Source organism: Vombatus ursinus, unplaced genomic scaffold (assembly GCF_900497805.2).
Source record: "Vombatus ursinus unplaced genomic scaffold, bare-nosed wombat genome assembly UNPS02014801.1, whole genome shotgun sequence".
Lineage (NCBI taxonomy): Eukaryota > Metazoa > Chordata > Mammalia > Diprotodontia > Vombatidae > Vombatus > Vombatus ursinus.
Window position 1 is genome coordinate 25156089 of NW_020954579.1, and position 17440 is coordinate 25173528.

Consider the following 17440-nt stretch of genomic DNA (forward strand, 5'->3'; position numbering starts at 1 on the left):
GGGAGAAACCAACTCAAAGAATAAAAAGTAGAGTCTAAACAGAAGGAGTTGGAAATTTAAAAAAATAAGATTGGGAAGGGGGGAAAAAGGAGTCAAACTGCTCCAGATCAGAGAAGAAGTGGTAATTTATTTCCTGACCGCACACTGGGCGGTAGTGTTGAGGTAGTGTTGTCTCAACAGTGTCCTAGATCTCTCTCTTTTTTCCACCCCCCCACCCCCCCTACCATCTCTTTGTACAGAAAATGAAGAAAGCTGCTGCAGGCTGGTAGCAGAACACTGCTGAGTCTGGCTGCCTGAAGCTGATCTGTCAAGGGAAAAGGGAACATCTCCAAATCAAGTACAGAATATAAAAAGGCAGCAAGGATGCCTGCCAAAAGAAGCAAGCATGGAGAACACCCACTACCACCGCGTTCTCTAGCCGCTTCCTATTATCTCTCCTCCCCCTCACTCCTAGCCCCCCACCCTCCTTACCCTCTCCCCCTAATTTCTCCCTCTCTCTTTTGAAGCAGAAAGCCAAGCTGCCAAGGCCAGCGTCCTCCCCACCAGATGAGACAGGCCTCGCTACGGCAACCACTTAGCTGGAGAAATGATGTGAGGGGAGAAAAAGGCCACTCTGTTGGAAATTGTCATTCTTACACAAGCTGGCTCTATTCAGCTCCTGATCAAAGCACTGCCTTATGGAGAAAGTCGATTTGCACACCCCAGGACAAAATAATCTAATTTACAAGCTTGGGCTATAGAACTTTTCTTTATATAAACACACACACATACACACACACACACACAGAGCAAAGCTAGAATATCATCTGGAGTTGTTTTTATTTTTTGCTTTTTTTTGTTTTGTTTTCAGGGTTGGAGTTTTTGGGGGTTTTTCTGGCAGGGGGAGATGAAGAGAAGATGCTGGTGTAGACAGCTAGGCTAAAAAAAAAAGTCTTGGTATGTTCATTTTAAGACAAGATAAGTTTGTACCCAACTTTGTAAACAGCTTTCACAGTACACCAACCTCACATAAGGACTCTGCGGAATTAGCAATTCACTGGGTTAATTTTCTAAAAGCAACATAACTGGAGCTAACTGGAATCTCTGAAGCTAGTAGGAAGAATCTGGAAACAGACATTCGCTATAAATTGAGAACTTTCTTTCCTCTCTGATCAAATGCCTTCCTTGCCAACCCTAAAGTCTCAGGGTAACAAAATGCAAAATTGTAAGAGGGAAGACTAGATAAGCCTTGGAAATGAAGACAATCCACAAGTTTCATCCAGCCATGACCTTCTCCCCTCCTCTCCAAAAAAGCAAGTAGCTTTGAGGAAGACATGCACCTGGGGATGCCAGGGGGACCTCACCAAGCACATTCAAAGTCAGGTTTCCCCAAACACTACATCTACTCTGCAAGAAGCAAAAAGGTCCCTAACCTCATCCCACAAATGGGCTAGCTCATGCCCCCCTGGAGAAGGGATGAGAAGTTTATCAAGGGAATATGGAGAATATTTTATAACTCTATTATCCTATTGAAATCAATCTCTGTTTTATTCCTTATGTGCTTATGCATGAAGAAGTCCAGAATTTATTTCCTTTCATACTGGACAAAGGATACAGAAAAAATTTACTGAAAGCTAAGTGTGTGGGGGGTGGAGTGCAGGGACTGAAAGGTTGGGAACCTCTACACTAAAGAGTACTGATCCAGCCTCACTCTTTAACCAATCCCCTCTCCAATGTTTCTGTTTGCAGAAAGGCAAACTGCTTCTGGTTTGCATAAAAGAGTGAGACACTTTCATGTAAAAAGTTATTCTTGAGGTTCTGGTAGGACTATAGTACTTAGGTAACATCCACTGTAAACTCTTGGAACTGTTTCATTTTTGTCTTTTTAATCTCCAGAGCTTAGCACAGTGCCTGGCACATTGTAGACACTTAATTCTTCATTGGTTGATTGAGCATTTCGCAGGCCTGCAGCTTTGGTCATCATTTACTACCACTTAAAAAAAACCTACCCTTCCACATGCACACCCCCCTGCCCCCCAACCAAACACACAAGGGGCCTAGGCTGTAACCAATTTACCTCCTCATATCCTCAGCCTGGGTAGATCTCAGAGCAGAATGCCTTTCCTCCCACTCCTTTCACACAATGCTCAGCCAACACATGGCTGATATGGCAGTTTCTTTCTCCTCCAATCTAGTACTCACCGGGAAATGAGGTAGAGAAACTTGGCCATTGGCCTTTACACTGCGATGCATTTCTCTCTGTAGCTGTTTCTTGCTTCCCATTCTGTAAGGAGGGATTCCATCTCTGGAAAGTCAGGCAAATACAAATGTTCAGAGTTAGATTGGGGCAATTCAACAAATCAGCATCCAAAAGGCCAAAATCACTCGTCTCCACCACACCAAGATGCTTCTAATTGATGGAGCCATAGTCCACAATAAAATTAAGAGCAATCATCTTTGAAGAACCCCAAAATGAATTCACCAGAGATACTAAATCCTAAAACAGGGAGATTTCCTGAGGTCTACTCATTCATCTGCCTCATTGCTTTAGGTCCAGATTACATTCAACTGTCCCAGACAGATGATTAATTTTTCCTAACATTTAAAAAAGTCCCTAGGATTGATTCCATGATTCCATAGTGAACAATCACCACCAATTCTTTCCTGTAGCACTGTGAGATAAATTCTCTTAAAGAACATTTGAAAAGAGATACCATGGTACTAGCAGACTTATTTTGAACTTAATGAACACATCACGAACTTAATCATCAAAACTCCTTGTCACTTCTGAATTCCTCCCTCTTGTAAATCACTTGAATAATTTCCCTTCATTTTGTTTGTTTTATTAAATTTGTTGGTCAGTTGTGTCTCTTTGTGACCCCATTTAGGGTTTTCTTGACAAAGATACCGGAGTGGTTTGCCATTTCCTTCTTCAGCTCATTTTACAGGTGAGGAAACTGAGGCAAAAAGGATTGTGATTTGCCCAGGATCACACAGCTAGCGCCTAAAACTGGATTTAAACTCATGAGGAGGAGTTTTCCTGACTCCAGGACCTGTACCCTATCTACTGTGCCACCTAGCTGCCTTAAAAAAAAAATAATAGTCAGCACTCATAGCACAATAAGGTTTTTAAGTGTTTTACATCATTTGATCCTCACAACAACCCTGTGAGGTAGCGGCTATTATTTCCATTTCATAAATTAGAAAACTGAGAGTTATGGTAGAGCCCAGGGTCTCACAGTTAGTGTCTGAAACAGAATTCAAACTCATGTCTTCCTAATACTCTACCCAATGCAGCACTGAATACAACGCAGAATCAGGAGACCTGCACAAGTACTGTAGTATAGTAGAAAGAATATGAAATTTAAAGTCAAAGAACTTGGGTTCAAATTCTGACGCTGCTATTTACTACTTCTGTGACTTCCTGCAAGTCACTTAACCTCTCTTTGCATCTCAATTTCTTCATCTACAAATCAGGAGGGTAAAACTAGATGTTAGCTTAAGCCCCTTCCAACATTCTGTGGTTACGTGGCTGGGGCACCTGTGGCCTCAAGGCCACATGTGGCCTTCTAGGTCCTTTCTTTTGACTGAGTCCAAGTTTTATAGAACAAATCCTTTCATGAAGGGGATCTGTTCCGTGAAGTATGGATTCAGCCAAAGGTCTGAACTTGAGGACCTAGAGAGGCACGTATGCCCTCAAGGCTGACGGTTCCCCACCCCTGTGTAGGAGCATCCTGGAGTAGTGAGGTGGCACAGTGGATAAAGTTCAGGGCCTGGAGTCAGGAAGACCCGAGTTCAGATCTGGCCTCAGACTTACTAGCTGTGTGACCCTGGGCAAGTACTTAAACCCTGTTTGCCTCAGTTTCCTCATCTGTCAAATGAGCTGGAGAAGGAAATGGCAAGCCACTCCAGTATCTCTGCCAAGAAAACCCCAAGGGGCAGCTAGGTGGTGCAGTGGATAGAGCACCGGCCCTGCTGTCACAAGACCTGAGTTCAAATCCAGGCTCAGACCAAACACTTGACATTTACTAGCTGTGTGACCCTGGGCAAGTCACTTAACCCCAATTGCCTTAAAAAAAAAACAAACAAACCAAGAAAACCCAAAAAAGGGGTCACAAAGATACAACTGAAAAACAACTGAGCAACAAAAAGCTTCCTGGAGAATGAGAATGGGTAAATATTGCTCATGAAATCCCGTCCCAGTGATACCTGTGGCCACCACAACATCCCATCCTGCAAGTTGGGAGTTGTTGGGAGAAAGAGGAAGACAGGTAGGTAAAACCTAGAATGAAAAGTAATGAAGCTGGCCCAAAACAATTTGATAAATGGATTCCATCTCTGGTCTTTAGTTTCAAAGATCCCTTTCCGAGAGCATGTATTTTCTACCTGGAAGACCCCATGCTAGCTATCAATCTAATGACTGGTTGAGTACAGCTCTTTGTAAATGTAACACTACTATCTTGAAGTTTCCAAAGGGTACATAATAGCCACTCTGTTTACCTCATAATCTCCCTTTTCCCCCTCTTCAATGGAGATCATAAGATCACAGGATCACAAGAGCAGCTAGGTTGCACGGTGGATGGAATATTAGATTTGAACTGAGGATGACCTGAATTCTAATCCTACTTCAGATACTAAACCCTAGTTCTAACCCTATACCAGACACATACAAACTAGCTATACAACCCTAGGCAGGTCACTTAATCTCTCTCAGTCTCAGTTTCCTCATCTGTAAATGGAGATAACAATAGTACCCAACTCACAGCATCCTTATGAGGTTCAAATGAGATTATGTATGGCACTTTGCAAACCTTAAGGTGCCGTATAAATGCTACCTATGATTACCAACCCCTTCATTTGACAGATGAGTAAACTTATGTCCAGAGAAGTGACAGAGCCAGGATGTCCTGTGACCCCAGATCTGACCCTCTTTCCCCTGAACCACATGGAATAGAGAAGGTGGTTTTGTTACTCTGGTTTCTGATGTTATTTTCTTCTCTCTAGGCCACTTTAAGGCAAGAAAAAAAAAGGAATGTCGATGAAAGGGGCAGGATGGAGGAGAAGAAATCAGGTCACTGCCAGATTTATGAGAATCAGGAATGAGTGATTTTTAAAATCCCTGCATCATCGCATTTGTTGCAGTTTTGATGCTTAACCTCAGGTAACTCCTGCTGGACAGTGAGGGAGAAAATAGAGGTTGTAACATGGTGAATTCAATAAATAGGTTTTAGAAGAGTCTCCAAGGAGATGTGACTATAAATTCCCAGGCGAATCTTCTTACAAAACAGTCCCACATTCCCGTCAGCTTCTTGTCCAGTTCATAAATGTCTGATCTGTCTTCTTGGCCAGTTAAGATTGCGGGCTGAAAAACTACCAAGTTTTAGGCACTAAATAGTAGAGTTAATTATAAACATTTTAGCTAACTAGCCTCGTGCCCGGTCAATCTGTTTCTATGGAACATTGGTTTTGAAGTGTGTGGTTGGTCAGATGCCATTTAAGTCGAGCCAATTAGCTTAGCCTTTTGACTCAGCTGTGCCTGACCTAACCTGAATGTGGTTTGACTGTGGCTTTGAAATATCAGACTCCTGCGCACACGTCTTCATTTGGCAACAATTCTGAAGCAAGTTTGTGATCTTGCCAACATCAAAAGCCTGGTTTGTAAGATAAGGTAATATTTGAAGTTTGCTCAGTTTCATTCCCTTGTGTCCAAAGTCAATCCATAAATAAGATATAAGCAAATAATACTAATAAAAAGATACCTCCCCCCCTTCCAGGAATGGAAATCATCTTTTCCCTTATATGACACCTAGATCTCACGCCCTCAAAGAAGTGAGCTGATGCAGAATATAAAATCCAAAGAGAGAGGGAGAGAAGGTTAAATGCAGTATACTTTGGTTTCTTGGCTTTTGACAAATTTTAAGTGTCCATGCCATACTTGGAAAGAAAAGGGTCTGCTGCCTCTGATATTGTCAGACTTTATACTTTATCATAGCTAAACTCAGACCCCCTGGAATGACACTGCAATCTTTCTGCCCCAAAGCCCTAGGACTGGAGTTTAGGACCGCTGCTGGGATTCTAGACAGTGAACTTTTTTTTTTCCCCCAATTTAAATTTGTATTGATATCTTTTTTTTTTCTATCATCTTCATTTCCAAATATCTCCCCCCCAGGGAGCCTTAATCCTTATAAACAAAGAACAAAAGAGAACAAAAAAAAATTCAGTCAAACTAACACATATCAACCAAGTGTAACATTATATACAGGGTTCCACACCCATAGTCCCCCCTCTCCTCTACAAGGAGAGGAGGGGGAGCTACATTCTCCTATTTCTTCTCTGGGGCCAAGCTTGGTCATTCTAATTTCACAGCATTCAGTTTTGATTTTTTTTTTGTTGTTCTTCTTTCCATTTACATTGTTGTAGTTGTTATATTTTCCTAGTTCTACTTACTGGCAGTGAACCTTTTAAAAAGCCATTTCTTCAGAAGCTGGAACTCTCCTAGTAAGAGGCTCATAAAATAGCATGCTCACTGATCTACACAGTATGGAGACCCACATTCCCAACCACTTTCAATATGGAAGCTTATTCCCCATTAAAACATTCTTCCAATGGGCCTTGGGGGAGAAGGAAAAGATTTTCTTTTTAAATTCTGGCTCTAAATTCCAGCTCCTCTCGCTTTGCTGCTCCTTAGAATCTACAAATATAGCCTCATCTCAACTTCTACTTGGGACTCTTGCAAATGTCAACACAAAATCAGTTCTACCAAGAATGGAGAAGGCAGCTTTTCCTAGGTGTCTAATGAACTCAAACCTTGAGTAGTAAAGCCCACATATGATGCCCACCCCATCCCCCTTGCCCTATCCTAATTCCCGCCCCCCCCCCCAAGCTTGAGGCTCCCAGCAGTCCAATCAGCCCAGCTTCCCCAAACTCCTCACAGTCTGCACTATCTATTGTTACAGCAGGAAAAAACAGCCAGAGCTCTTTTCATGACTGCTTTACCAGGAGCTCCCATTCACTTGTTCAAGTAAATTTCAAAGAGGCCTACTACCCTCTTATCCCCTTTAAGCTCCCCTAGACCAACAATGGACTGAAAGCAATTCAGTGCAGCTTTTCATCCACCACACATTTTATTTCTCACTTGGTGCTCTTATCTGTATAAGGCCTACAATTCGAATGGCTATGAAGACAGGGTATAATCCCAGCCCTGGGAATCCCCAGTGACCCACCCTACACACTAGTGCCAAAATGACTAGCCCCCTGAATGCTCTGCAGCCAAGAGAACACACACATCCAGAACCTGTCAGAAATAAAAGCTTCCCTGGACCTGCTTTCTTATTTAATCAGGACAAACTCTTGCCCAATGGTTCCAAAGTCTGACCACCTCACAAGAACTTTCTAATGGGTTCACTAGTTTGTGAACTACTAGTCAAAAGTAATCTATTCATATTGCTACTGGCCCTCTTTCAAAAGTTTTTTTTTTAAGTTTTTGATCCTTTCCTTAGTTTTTAATGGTTTTCCTACATTTAGGCAAGGCTCAACTGCCCATGCTGGTGGGTTTTTCCTCATACTTAGGTCCATGCCATTGCTTCAGACTAAGAGATGCCACTATACCAACATGGCACACTCTGAATCATACTTTAGCTCTAGTCACAAAGCACAATGGATGCTCAAGGATGATTTCATCTACTTCCTCACAAGCGGCTTCCATGTGCAGAGTATCGGTTCTACAAAGGACTTAGAGAGGTACAGCTGGAAAGGGGCAAGTTACATTTTTTCCCCTGGGAGGGCCCTAAGATCAAACAGCATAAGCACAACCACCTCCAAATAAAGCCAAGCAAGCATTTCCTCTGGGAAAGAGCGAGGGGAGATGTAAGAGGAAAACACACTATGTCCACTTTTTTCCCCCTAAATAGCTATTAATAAGCTGAGGAGACCTAACCACTAAATAACCAGCAGGGGTCCTAAAATAAAAGATGCTTTGAAAAAGTTTTTTTTTTTTCCAATTGTATATTTTAAAATCTGGATGAAAGCTCAAAGCTACTTCAACACCACCCCCAATCATTTTCCAAAGGAAAATGGAAATTTATCTTACTTATTTCAATTCACAGAGGCAGAAGTGGAAAGAACGCTGGATTTGGGGTCAGAAGACCCAGATTCATATTTGATTTTGCTACTAACCAGCTATATAACTTAAGTCAAGTCCCTTTCTCCTCTCTGAGACTGATTTCTCATCTGTAAAATGAGAAGGGTTAGCTAGATAATCTCTAAGGTTCCCTTCAGCTCTAACATTTTGTGATCATGATTCAACAAATTTAATTCAACATACATACCTGACAGAGTCAGGTCAGTGAACAAGCATTGACTAAGCATGTTGTGAGATGTTAAAGGAGATAAAGATATTACAAATGCCCTGCCCTAATAACACTATCACCTAGAAGGGTTATATCATATCAGCCAAATATACTTATTTATAATTTTTTCTAAAAACCTATCTATTAAAATTATAAAACAAGGTGCATGAGATATCCAAAGGAGAAGGCCCTTACTTAAAGAAATGGTGGCATTTGGTCATTAAAGGGTAGGTAGGAACTCAAAAGAAAAGGTGAGGGATGACATTCCAAGCATGCAGAACATTATGAGCAAATGTGCCAAAGTAGGCAAGGGTAAGGTATTTTCAGACTGAGAGTTAAGTACCCCAGTTGAGCAGGAGTATTTAAGTGGGAAATAATATGAGAAAAGGCAAGAAAGGTAGGAAAGGTACCAGATAGAGAAGACCTTGAAGGCCCTGCAAAAGAGTCCAACTTTTACACAAAAGGCAATATGGAACCAAGGAAGACCAAAGAGGAGCGATAGTTCCTGTCCCATGTATTGGATTAGTGTGACAGGAGTATGAAGAATCCATCGGTTAGACTGGAGGCAGAAAGAGACGCCTATTTTCAATAGCTCAAGTGAATGGTAATAAGGGTAACTAGTATAGCATCAGAGCACAGAAGAAAGAGGGGATGGACAGAAGGGATATTTTTAAAGCAGAATCAGCAGGATTTGCTAAGAACCTAGACATGAGAAGAGAAGGGAAGAGAAGGTTGGAAAAGGATAGTCAAAGATCATGCAAATATAGTCAGTATCAGTGACTGAGGGATGGGTGGTACAACTAACAGAGAAACATATCTGAAGGAAAAGATAAATTTAATTTTGGACCGGTTTGAGATACCACTGGGATGGCCAAGAGATCTTGTAGGTATTCTCCAAAAGGAGATAGGTTTGGTCATGGCTACAGATAAAGGCTATTGAAGGCTTGAAAAGAAATGAAATGGCAAAGAGAAACACAAAGAAAGAAAAGAGTTGAGAACAAAACCTTCAAGAAGAGACACAGGAGAATATGATGTCTCTGAGGTCAAGGAAGAAGAAATCGAAAAGAAAGGCATGTTCTGTACAAAATAATTCAGAAGGTTAAGTAAGGTGAGGACTTAAAAAAGACCACTGGATTTGGTGATTAGAAGGTCACTAGTGACCTCAGAGAAGGGTGGTAGGGCTGTATATCACAGAATAAGAGTTAAAGAATGAGGGATGAAAAAGCCACAGAATTATGTAGAAACTTTTTCTTTATTAATAAAGAGAAGAGGAAGATGGAGCAATAGATGGATGGTATAGAAGAGTCAAGTAAAAGCTTTTTTCCCCCCTAATCAGTAAACCTAAGTATGTTTGCAATCAAAAAGATTAAAGATACATGGGAGGCATATGGAGGGAGGCAATGATTGTTGAAGCAAAGACCTGGAAGAAATCTTTGTGACCATAAGGAAGGAGAAGAGAGTAGGTAATAATGGCAAGTGGTAAGGAATGGAAAAGAAGAAATTAAGTAGTTTCCATCCCATGGCCCCAATCTAAATAATCTGCTGTAAAGATGTGAGTGGGCAGTAGCATAAGGTTGGGAGCTCCAGAGAGAACAAGGTTTGAAATTCTGGGGAAATTAGGTAGCGAGTCAGTAACAACAGAGAAGGATTTGTGAATAGCAACAAGGGCCCAACTGAGATGAAAGCACCATAAGATTGTATTATGTCTCTATTTCTGGGTGCTAATTAATTTCTCCTAGTACTATCCAAAAGCAGAGCACTTGCAAGGTGGAAGTTACCCAACTTTGAGGATTTGCATGTTTGGAATGGTAGATGAACAGGAGGGTTAGTGATTCAGTTACAATGGCAAGGCTTATGGGGTCAAAGTTTAGTATTGGGGGAAAGGAAAACTAGAGGGAAAGAGATGGACCGGCAAGAAAAGGAAGAAAAATCACAATTAATCAGGAAGGCCTCTAAGTAGTCTAAATATATACAGAATCCATGGACTAAAGTTCATTATTTTCACTCACAAGATAACCATCAATGACTACTTACTCTTACTTTATAAAAAATTTTTACATGCTTAACAAGTTTCTAAACTCATAGCAGATTAGAAGCAGCGAATTGCAGAGGGGAAGGGGAGTAAGCAAGGATGATACTGACAGGAATACTTACTTAATGTCTGCAAGCTCAATGAGCCAAGAGGAAGATATGCCAGCCAAAAAAATCTAATTCTGCTTCATCAAGAAAGATAATAGCATCAAAATGAAGGAATTCAAAAGAGAAAAAAGGACCCATATGTACCAAAAAATATCTAAAGCAGCTCTTTATTTGGGAGTCAAAGAACTTGAAATTAAGTGGTGGTGTCACATCATTTGGAGAATGATTGAACATATTATGGTATATGCCTATAATAGAATAATATTGTGATATAAGAAATGATGAAAGGGATGGCTTCCAAAAAACCTGGGAAAATTTGTACAAACTGGCGTAGAATTCAATAAGCAGAAATCAGGAGAACAATTTATACAATAACAACAATATTGTAAAGACAACTTTGAAAGGCATAAACTCTGAACACTGCAAGGAGCAACCATGATTCCAAGAGGACTGATGATGAATGATCTGTGCTATCCACATCTTGTCAGAGACAGGATTCAAGATAAAGAATGAAACTACTACTAATATGCAAATATTATCTCATTTGATCCTCACAGCATCCTTGTGAAGTAGGTGCTATAATTATCCCCATCTCCCAATTGAGGAAACTGAGGCAGAGTCAGTGACTTACCCAAGGCCACAGAGCTAGGAAGTATATCTGAGGTCAAACTTGAACTCAGGTCTTTCTAACTCCAGACCACTAACCACTGCACCACCTAGGTACTAAGAATTTTTGGACATGGACAATGAAAGAATTTTTTGTTGTGCTTGACTGTACATCATAGTTGTTACAAAGGTTCTCTTTTTTCTTTCAAATTGGGGTTGGGGTGGGAAAATAAAATCTTGTTAATTTAAAAATAATTTTTAAATGAGGGATATAATCCCACCATAAAGTGATAACAAACAACATTTGAATTATTGGGCATAATTCTAGATGCCACCCACTTGAGGAACTATATTGACAAATTACTTATATGTCCAAAAAAATTTAACATCAGCTCACTTTGCGGTAGCAAAAAATTAGAAATTAAAGGAATGTCCACTTATTGGGGAATGGCTAAATAATTTATGGTACATTATTTCATGAAATATTATTGGGCCAAAAGAAATGACAAAATGAATGGCTTTAAAACAAAAGCGGGAAGATCTCTATGAACAGATGAAGAGTGTAGCTAATAGAACTAGAACAATTTATACAATGAAAACAAAATTATAGGGAAAAACGACTTTGGAAGACTTTAGAACTTTTACCAACGCAATGGTAAACCACAAGTCCAGAAGATTTTAGATAAAACATGCCACACACCTCCTACCAGAGATAGGATAGACTTTAAAATGCAGAATGAGACATTCATTTTTGGACACGGACAATATGAAAATTTGTTTTGCATGACTGTGTATTTATTGTGAAGGTTTTATTTTTTCAATTGTTCAATGAGGGGTGGGAGACTGTGGGAAGGTAAGATAATAAATGCTTGTAAAAAGTTATTAACAAGGCACTGATAAACTGGATTGTCCAGAAGACGGCAAACAACATGGTTAAGGGCCTCATGACCATACCCTCTGTTGAAGGAACTAGGAATTTTTTTTTTAATTTTTATTTAAAGTTTTGAGTTACAAATTCTAACCCATCCTCCTTCTCTCCCCTCCCCCCTCCCTGAGACAGTAAGCAATCAGATATAGGTTATACATGTGCAATTATGTGAAACATTTCCATATTAGTCATTTTGCACAAGAAGACTCAAATAAAAAGAAAGAAATAGCATGCTTCAATCTGTACTCAATCGATACCAATTCTTACTCTAGAGGCAGAAAGTATGTTTCATCATTAGTCCTTTGGAACTGTCTTGATTCATTGTACTGCTGAGAATACCCAAGTCATTCACAGTTCTTCATCTTACAATATTGGTGTTATTATATTCAACGTTCCCAATTGTTCACTTCAACTATGCATCAGTTCACGTAAGTCTTTTCAGGTTTTTCTGAAATCATCAGGCTTGTCATTTCTCACAGCACAATAATATTCCACTACAATCATATAGCACAGCTAGTTTAGTTAGCCCCTTATTGATGGGTGTCCCTTTAGTTTCCAATTCTTAGCCACCACACAAAGAGCAGCTATAAATATTTTTTGAACAAATAGGTCCTTCTCCTTTTTTGGATGCTGGATCAAAGAGTATGCACAGTTTTATAGTCCTTTGGGCATAGAGGAACTAGGAATTTATAAAGTGAGGTAGACTAGCTATCCTCTGCAGTCTTTTCTAGCTCTAAATCTATTATACTATGTTTAGGCCTAGAAAAGACTGGGGAGGGGGGCAGGAGTGGAATAAAGACACATAATCTTTTAAGATCTATCTTGGGAAAGCAGGATTAGGCTTTCTGCAAGGCCCCCACTACGAGTAATGGGTACAAGTTGAAGAAAGGTTGATTTGTGCTTGATGTGAGAAAAAAAGAAACTTCCTAATAAAGTAGTAAGGACTGACTTGGAAGGTAATGGAATTCCCCTCTCTCTTGAAGTCTTCAATTGAGAGGAAATTCCTGAATCAAAAGACTTCTAAGATTAAGATTTGGTGATTCTGTGAAAATAGGAAGAAGTGACTACTGAAAGTAAGTGAAGAGGAGGCAGGAAAATTCTAAGAAGCTGAGCCAAAACTCAAAGCATAACCGTTTGAGTCACTGATCATATGGATTAACAGCTCTATACCTCTCATTTGGCCTAACTCAGTTATAGTACAATGCAATAAATGATGTTCCTAATGACCATTATGAGCCATCAAGAAAATGTTAAATTATGTTTAAGAAGGCAGGAAGTATGTAATACTTCACAAACATCTCACTAATGTCAATGGATAAGCTTCAGTCACTTGGAAAACTCACATATCTAACACATATCTAACTCACATATCTCCTCCCCACATTGTGTTGAGTAAGTTATTAATTTCAGCCCCAAATTGCATAACCAGTTTGATTATCCACCTTTCTTCATCATAATCTGCCCAGAATGACTCTTGGCTGCTAAGAGAAATCCCATATGCCCTCAAAAGGTCAAAGATTTGTCATCAAACATTTTCAAAGTAATGACACCCCCCTCCCCTGGCCATGCTCTGAAGACAAGTTGAAATCAGCTATGTTTGATGATAGTTATTACTTTACAGTCTTCCTCTACTAACACTGTCATAACGCTCCTTTCCCCCATTACATCACAACTTTTACTTTCCCCAAAGATCTCTGGCGCCTTTATCAATAGCCAAGAGAAGACACAAAGTCAATGAGTCAGTGATAGAGCTATTATCGAATTAGAAGGGAACCTTGGACATCAACATGGTCCAAATACCTTATTACAGAAAAGTTAAATTCAGGCTCAGAAGTAATATGACTCACTTCATATTATGTAGTCAGCTAGTGGGTGAAATGAATTCTGAGGTATGACTGAAGAAATGAATGTGGTTCATCAGATAAGTTAGAGTTGTGGAATGTGCAAATTTATCCCTATGGAGCAGTCATTGCTCAAAACATTTTTCAAAATTGCCTCTGGAGACTGAGATGTGCAAGAAAAATCTCACTGGCTGATGGCTATGCATCACTTGGGATCCAAAATGGTATTAACCAGCTCTATTACCCATCTTGGACAACTAGGTGTCAAAGTGGCTGGAGTATCAGGCCTGGGACCACAGGAAGACTCATCTTCCTGAGTTCAAATCTGGCCTCAGACACTTACTAGCTGTGTGAGCCTAAGCAAGTCACTTAACCCTATTTGCCTCAGTTTCTTCCTCTGTAAAATGAACTGGATATGGAAATGGCAAACCATTTCAGTATCTTTGCCAAGAAAACTCCAAATCATGAAGAGTCAGATATGTCTAAAAAACACAACAATAACAACAATTTACCCATTTTATTACCCAGAACTGGCTCAGAAATATTTTTAGCTGTTTCCGAAAATGAAACTGACCCTCAAAGGAACATTTGTCACCACTGAGGATGTTTGAAAGAATGGGCCACCAGCTGGATGTTTGAGTACAGATATTTCTTCTAAAAAGTCTATTTTACAGAAATACCTTGTAGCACCCCAGGGTGAACAAACACCCAGTCCTAAGCTCTTTTCACCATACTGAATAAGAGAGGACCTAAACCTGAATCCTACTAATGCCATTTGCTTTCCTGCTATTCAGAATTAAAAGAATAAGGTTGGAGCCCTAGCTTTCAAGACAGTTCATGCAAAGCCTGGGGAGAATGACATGATCAGCACCTATCCCTTCCAGGCAGAGGATTCCATAATCCAACTTTAGTTTCTCAATACTGGGGCACTAACTACCCTGGTTCACTGCCATCTCCTCTCAAAGTACTGAATGCAGAAGTACTCTTTCACTCCATAACAAAACAGTAAACCACCCCAAGATGGGAACTTCAAAACAAAAATTAGACTAGTTGTGTGTCTTCAGCAAGCCCCATGTCCTCAACCCCACCCCCAGCAAGAGGGCAATGACATACTTACACACTACTATCTGTCATAGACATGGAGTCATCGGTCAGCGCATCACTTGAGATTTCACTGTCGTTGGCGCTAGCTGTCGGAGCAAAGACATGGCCCGAGCTTACGTGATATGGATTAATTGGATCATTCCTCTTGAAGGATCTAAAAAGAAAAAGTCCAACAGTCCAGTCAGAAACCTAACCTAGAAACTACAGATAAGTCGGTGACCTAGGGGAGTAGGGCAGTTATCTACCCAGTTCCAACCCACTATAACCACTCCAACCCACAGGCAAGAGGGCCTGCATTCTCATGCCCATCGTGTCAAAAATAAGACACTACAAAAGTCTCTGACACGCCCCACCTGTAGCAGCTGAACTGCTCCCAGACTGTTTGGGACAACAGGCTAGCTCCCTTCACCCTTCTCTGCCCCACTTCCTACTGGCATGTAGAGTTGACCTAGGTAAGGCTGATCAAGGAGTAGTTTCCCAAGAATGTTAGAAAGAAAATTTTAAATTAATATTTAAAGAGAAAAATAGAATTTTTGCCCTCGTAGTGAAGGGAGATGAATGCCCTGAGAGGGAGACTGAGGGAAGATTAACCATCACCGAATCATCCTTATGCATTTGGCAGAAACTGACTTCTGCCAGGACTACCATGGTAGGGGTTCAGTGCTGGGGTGGGGGTCTGTGCCCCAAACAGTTCAAACAGTCCAAATTACAGGCTCTATCCTGCCCCCTGCCTGGGGAGTAAAGTCTAGCAAACCAGAGAATCTGGTTTCAACAGTGAGAATTGGTATGAATTAGCTAGGAAGGCAATCCCTGAAAAATTATAATAGTGTGTCTTGAACTCTATTCCGCTCTCTTTATTTTACACACACACACACACACACACACACACACACACACATGCACACACACTAACCACCATCCTTCTGCCAAGAATGGTTAGGGCCAGCTGGATTAAAGTGAGCAGCACAGCTGTTTAAATGGAAAGAAGTCCTTGGCCCTTCTTGCATCTCTAGGCCTTTTGTTTCACTAGCCATTGGCTGCCTCCCCACTTTCAACCTCTTGAGCTCGGTCTTTACAAAGTTCCCTCACATAACAAGTGTGTGCTCCTCCCCTGCTGGGCTGCATTCCTCTGGAGTGACCAGTAAGGGGCTTAAGGAGGTAGAGATGGACCTCTTTCAGCAGGACAGTGCTAATACTGACAGCATGACTAAAGTTAGCTCCCCCATGAAAGCCTGACCTTTGGGGGGGAGGGTGTGAGGGAGAGGAGAGAGACTGCTTACAAAGAATAGAGGAGATACTTAAGCTCAGCTAGACCTATCAATGCTTTCCTAAAAGAACAAAGGATATAAATATAGACAGAAATGAAAAAGTGAAAGACTAATAACAGGTCCAAGAAAGATCTCAAATCAGTCTGCAAGCATCCTAAAGAGAACATGGTCCTTGGATGAAAACCAGTATTATTGCTCAGTAAAGAACATACCAGCTCAGACAGCAATAACTATAGTCTATATCAGAGGTTCTTAACCTGGAATCTGTGAATTTTTTTAAAAAACATTTTCATAACAAATTCATTATAGTCAGTTTCCTTTGTAATTCTATGTATTTTATTTTATGCATTTAAAAAAGCTCATTCCAAGGAATTCAGTCTTCAACAGACTGCCAAAAGGGTCCATAACAGAAAAAGATTAAGAATCCCTGGTAGTTTCTGGCTAGAAAACAGGGCAACTGAGAGATATAATTAAGTCAATCGAATATAATTTGGATATCTTTGTGCATGGTGCTACTATGCAGGGTGATGCTATGGGGCACTCAAAAATGATAAGGACATGAGATTAGAGGGATCCTTGCCTTTAAGGATCTTCCGATATGGTTGGAGAGTTGAGAAGTCCTCATATGCCAACTCTAAATCTATTATCTGAGTCCAATCTCATTTGACGGATTTATAAACTTATGGGTTTAAGTGACTTGCCCAAGGTCACAAGGCTAACAAGAGAACAGAAGCTAGATCTGAGGTTGGTTCCCAATTTCCAGGAGACCCCAATTTTAGCTTTCCATGCTCTTCTCATGTATCAGTGGACTAAGAAATTAAAAGTGAGATCTCACAATCCTTAAGTGAGTGCACAATTGTCTGAAGGGGAACAGACAATATAACACAAACAGAAGTATTGTGTAAACATACCAGAATTATAAAAGCCAGCCTCTCTCCCCTTCACATGAAAAAAATTATACCCCACATTTCTGGGCTCCACTAACAACTATTTGTAGTAATATAATACTTGAAGGTCCGCAAAGCACTTTCCTCATAGAAATCTAGTGGGGTGAATGTTATGAGACTTATTCTCATTTTACAGATGAGGGACATGACTTATCCAAGGTCAAACAACTGGTAAGCATTAGAGTTGTAGTTTGTACCTGTGTCTCCCCTGACTCCAGGTCCTGGATTCTTTTCCACTACACCACTGCCTCACTAATATAAAAGGACACAGAGAACGGGG

General features: G+C 40.5%; 1 protein-coding gene across 5 annotated transcripts in view; it reads right to left on the minus strand.

Annotated features, from left to right (window-relative positions):
* AXIN2 (axin 2) overlaps window positions 1-17440 on the minus strand; it is an 84846-nt gene that overhangs the window by 17184 nt on the left and 50222 nt on the right. For all 5 annotated transcript variants that reach the window (XM_027873046.1, XM_027873045.1, XM_027873044.1 and 2 more), the window contains exons 3-4: window positions 14959-15099; window positions 2182-2284 (exon numbers count right to left, since the gene is read on the minus strand). In XM_027873046.1, coding sequence (XP_027728847.1) covers window positions 2182-2284; window positions 14959-15099 — 244 coding nt within the window. The remainder of the gene's footprint in view (window positions 1-2181; window positions 2285-14958; window positions 15100-17440) is intronic.